General features: G+C 52.3%; 1 protein-coding gene across 1 annotated transcript; it reads right to left on the bottom strand.

Moving 5' to 3' along the window:
- On the bottom strand, positions 1 to 4,297 carry NCLIV_009880 (conserved hypothetical protein; the record flags this gene model as incomplete). The annotated part of the gene is made up of 5 exons (XM_003880503.1): positions 1 to 789; positions 1,232 to 1,665; positions 2,077 to 2,778; positions 3,383 to 3,618; positions 4,050 to 4,297. The coding sequence occupies 5 exons, from the start codon at positions 4,295 to 4,297 to the stop codon at positions 1 to 3; spliced, it is 2,409 nt and encodes an 802-aa protein (XP_003880552.1).

Below are 4,297 nucleotides of genomic sequence, written 5' to 3'. Positions count from 1 at the left end.
CTACCAACTGCGCGGCACGAAAAACTGGAGAGCGGCGCCGCACCAACTGCCTGCACACACCCCCGCAACCACTCCGAAATTGGTGCCAAAAGCTACCTCTTGTCTCTTCCTTCGACTTGATCTCTCCAGTGCGCTTCTTCTTCGCCTCAGAGGCAATCCACCCTGTCCCTCCCTGCTGTCCCCGGGGAAAGAAGCTGCGGAGTGAGGCCGCGGAGTCACTCGGTCTTCTTCTCGAAGCAGAGACTCTCTACTGGAAGGACTTCCGCCCCCGAGGTCTCCAGAGTCTTCGTCCTGTCCCTCTCTTCTGCCCGTCTTTTGCTGTTCGCCGTTGTCTTCCCTTCTGTCTACATTCTCGCCTCTGCCTGCCTGAACCTCGCTTCCTCCTGGGTTCGTCAGTTGGCGGGCGGCGATAGCTGCAGCAGCGTTCGCGTTGAGGACCGCTACAGTTGCGTACAGGCCGTTGCTAATTGCCAGAGCTAGCATCAGAAACAAACGACAAACATCGTGGGAGAGAAGCTGAAGAATGAAGCCCCAGGCGGTATCCGACGCAAGAGGAGATGCAACGCCGTCCGTCAGAGACGCCGCAAGGGACAAAAACGAAGAAGGAGATTTAGGAGAGGAAGAAAAAAGGTCGGGCCGCGGAGCACGGGAAGGAGAGACAGGAAACGTGGGGTTGCCGGAGGAAGCCTTCAGATCAAAGGCCGTCGTTGGAGGTAGCGGGGGAGTTGCGGATGGAAGTGTGGCGAGCTGGGAAATGATGAATAGGGGCACGAACATGACGCGCATAACCTGAGAAAAACGAGAAGAAAAAAAGAACGCACAAGCAGGCAACCACGGGGTATACCAGTCTGGCCTTTTTCAGAGAGAATACTCCACGGTTTCCAGGATGAACGTGACACCACACGATCCTCGGCGAATGCGAAGAAAGTATGTGGAAAAAACGCTGGTACCAGCTACACGTTCTTCTCGTTTTGGTTTTGGGTTGTGCCCAGTATGGTCAGAAGAAAATGTGAAGACTGCTCGCTTCGGGTCCCCCCCCCCACTGTGATACACACTCGAAACGCTGCTGCATGTTTCTTCTTCACACAGACTTTTCCCCTTTCTCGCTCTCAGCAAGCTCCCACTTTCTCTCATATTCTGTCCTCTCCTCCGTCAATTTCTTTTGTAAGTTCGCGATTGTGGACTTTTGGCTCATCGAGTTCTTCGTCCTCTTCTCTCTTCCATTGCTTACCACGGGCACCGTGAGAGGCGAGTGCGCGGATCCCGTTCGCAGCTCCTCCCGCTCGCTTTCCGTGTCTCGTCCACTCTGCGTCTGCTCTCTGGTGCTCTCGCTCCCTTCTGTTCTCCTTTCCTCCTCGTCAGTTTCCTCTTCTCTCTTTATCCAGGAAGGCAACGGGTGCGGGCCTGCAGCTTCGCAGGCGGCCTCTTCTGCCTCCGCACGTAGCTGTTCGCCCGTCGCCGTTTCAGGAGACAGCATAAGACACTTGAACCACCTCGTGAAAAGACGACTGACCAGGTCTCCAGCTTGAAAGCACGTAGCCAGAAAAAGTTGAAGTTGTTGTGCAGTGAAGCCCGACACAACGAGGGCCCACACTGTGGCGTTGGAGGCATTCCCCGCCGTCGATACACTAACGGGACCTTGTGGACGCCATTCGGCCGTGCATGCTGAAAGGGGGACAAAAAATCGAGAAGAAAAGGAGGTGCGGAAAAACGAGAGGTACCAGGGGAAATCGAGAAAGAGAGTTTGGCTGTGTGTGCGCTAACAGGGGCGGAAACCGAGGGGAACACACAGGAGGAGAAAAGAACAAAAGATAAAAGCCCAAATAACAACCAGGCAAGAGGAAACCGCCAAGCAGAGAGACAAGAAGGGAAAACACGGCTGCTCCAAAAGCTGAAACGCTAGCCTTGGCGGTGTCCTGCAAACGCAAGCACGATGGAAAAGCTGAAAAAAAACGTGAAAAGAACCGAGACACTGAAAGGGAACAAATACTCAAAGCAGTGAAGCTCCGGTTCCGAATCTTCAGCCTAAAACCATCTGTCTGAGGCTCTCGAAGATTCGAACCTGCAGGCTCTTACCTGGAAAGACAAGGCCGGTGACAAAGAGAGTAAGGAAAAGGTTCGTTTGCTCGATCCGCACTCTTTCATCCATCCACGTGGCTTTGTCCGGAGGTGCACTATAGGTGGAGGTAGCTTCGCCAGATCCCTCGCCGGCTGGGACACTTCGCCTCCTCAATTCGCTTTCATGACCGTGTAACCCGGCCTCGTTTGCTGTATCCGCCCCCTGCTGGCGTGCCTGTGACATTTGGACCCCGGTAGATTCTGCTTGGCCGTTCAAACTGGCGTCGGACACTAAAGGAACAACCTCCTCAGTATCCTGGGAAGAGGCCGGGAGAGCGAGAAGGGCCGAAAACAGTCTCGATTTGCCAAGAGCCCGGTAGGAAATGATGCAGATGATAGTCAGACATGTACAGACAGTGAAAGCGAGACTTGAGCTGTACAGAGACCACAAATATTCAGTATCGTGGGTTCTCGAGCCGTCCGGTAACACACTGTCACGAGGGAGTTCTGGACTCGCCTGTGCAGCAGAGCCGGCATCTTGACTAAGTGGTGCATCTACAGGGATATGTGTTAAGGGTGTGACATGCCATCTTCCATGTTGAAGAATCTCGCGGATCAGATACGGCGTAAAACCACAAATAGCCGCCAGGACTCCCGCCGCCGCCTGACCCACAAAAAACTGATAGAGGTACCTCTCGTCAGTCACAGAGGCCGCCAGAACTAGAAAGAACACAAACATTCACAAAAAGAGGGAGACACACAGAAAACCTGGAATTCGGATAGAGGGAGGTCGGTGTCTCGTCCGTAAAAACGAGTCTTTACCTTACGTCTGATTATCGGCTTAGTCCGATGCTTAAACTAAATCAACTGCTCGAAAATGGCTACAACGTTCCTGACAGTCCAACTATCAAATGGCAGGATCTGCAATATACTGAACAGCACGGTGCACAAGCACTGCTCTTCCTCTAAAACGATGCGTGGGCAATGACGTTTCTTTGTTTTTGAAACAGGTTTCGGAGACGCAAGCAACCAGGACAACTCCGTCATTGTCGAGTAAAATCTGCTGGGAGACACCCGTTCCACAGACGGCGTGATTTCGGAAACAACTCTAAGCTACTACACGATTGACACAGGCGAAGATAGCCAACACCTTGAGATGACCTGCAGCCACATAATCCGCGGGATTTCTGTTTTTTTGTCCCCTGGCATCTAATTAGAAATATACACTTCTGCCTTTGAAGTTTTGTCTTGCCCGATGATGCAGCACTGCGAGACAGCCCTAAGCTCTCATTCCAGAGGAAGTGCGGCAGCTGGACACACTTACTGAAAGCTGTAGCCTGCAGAAATGCACCTGCTGCGGCAAGAACGAAGAGAGCGGATAGGCATATAGCGAATCCAAGAAACGTCGCCTGGAACAAATAGCCGAATAATGGCACGAGGACTGTTGCCACCAGCAGAGCTCCGAGCGAAGACAGGTAACAGGAAGCCAGAGAAATACGTGGCATCACCCACCCAAGTAAAGGCTGGATCAGCAGGAGGGCTGCTGAGTTGATCTGAGCGCTGAACGAAAAAGAGAGACATGGCAGCGAATTGCATGAGAAGCGTCTGTCACTAGTCGATCATACCGGGATTTAAAGATCATGTCGTAGCCAGAACCAGATCTGTATCTACATGGATTCATAAAAATGTCCATGTTGTGCCGATTTACGAGTAATTCTTTTCACACCAACTGAACTTGCTGGAACCAGCGACTCCGAGCATTCATATATTTTTACGTAGCCGTACAGATATATACAGTTATCGTCTCCAGTGCGTAGACAGGTTGCATGAACTGCACGCGGCAGGTTGATTTCCGCCTGGGCCCTATGTGCTGGCGTTTGACAGTGGTCGAAACCACCAAGCAAAAACCGTTTGTATGGACAAAATGCTCTGTGGGTGAACAACCGCACGAACCTCAGTACACTACACCGCTGTTATCGCTGGACGCTCACCTCCATGTCCCCCATTTGTACATTGGGAAATACGTAAGGGTGAAAATCGGTAAGCTCGTCAGCAAGCTATTCCATGGCATAGTCGTGCATATTCCAAGTAAAAGAAAGAGCCTCCTCATGAGCATCGCCTCACGCCGCTTGCGGTCGTCGTCATCCCGTACATTCAGCCTCCCACCGATATGCTCTTCCCCTGCCCCGACAGCCACGACGGCATCCATGGCTGTCTCATCTCTGTTGCTGTTGTCCAT

The sequence above is a fragment of the Neospora caninum genome, chromosome IV (genome assembly GCF_000208865.1).
Source record: "Neospora caninum Liverpool complete genome, chromosome IV".
NCBI classification, from domain to species: domain Eukaryota; phylum Apicomplexa; class Conoidasida; order Eucoccidiorida; family Sarcocystidae; genus Neospora; species Neospora caninum.
The sequence above is the reverse complement of the archived record's forward strand: the minus strand, read 5'-3'. Positions and strand labels throughout refer to the sequence as shown.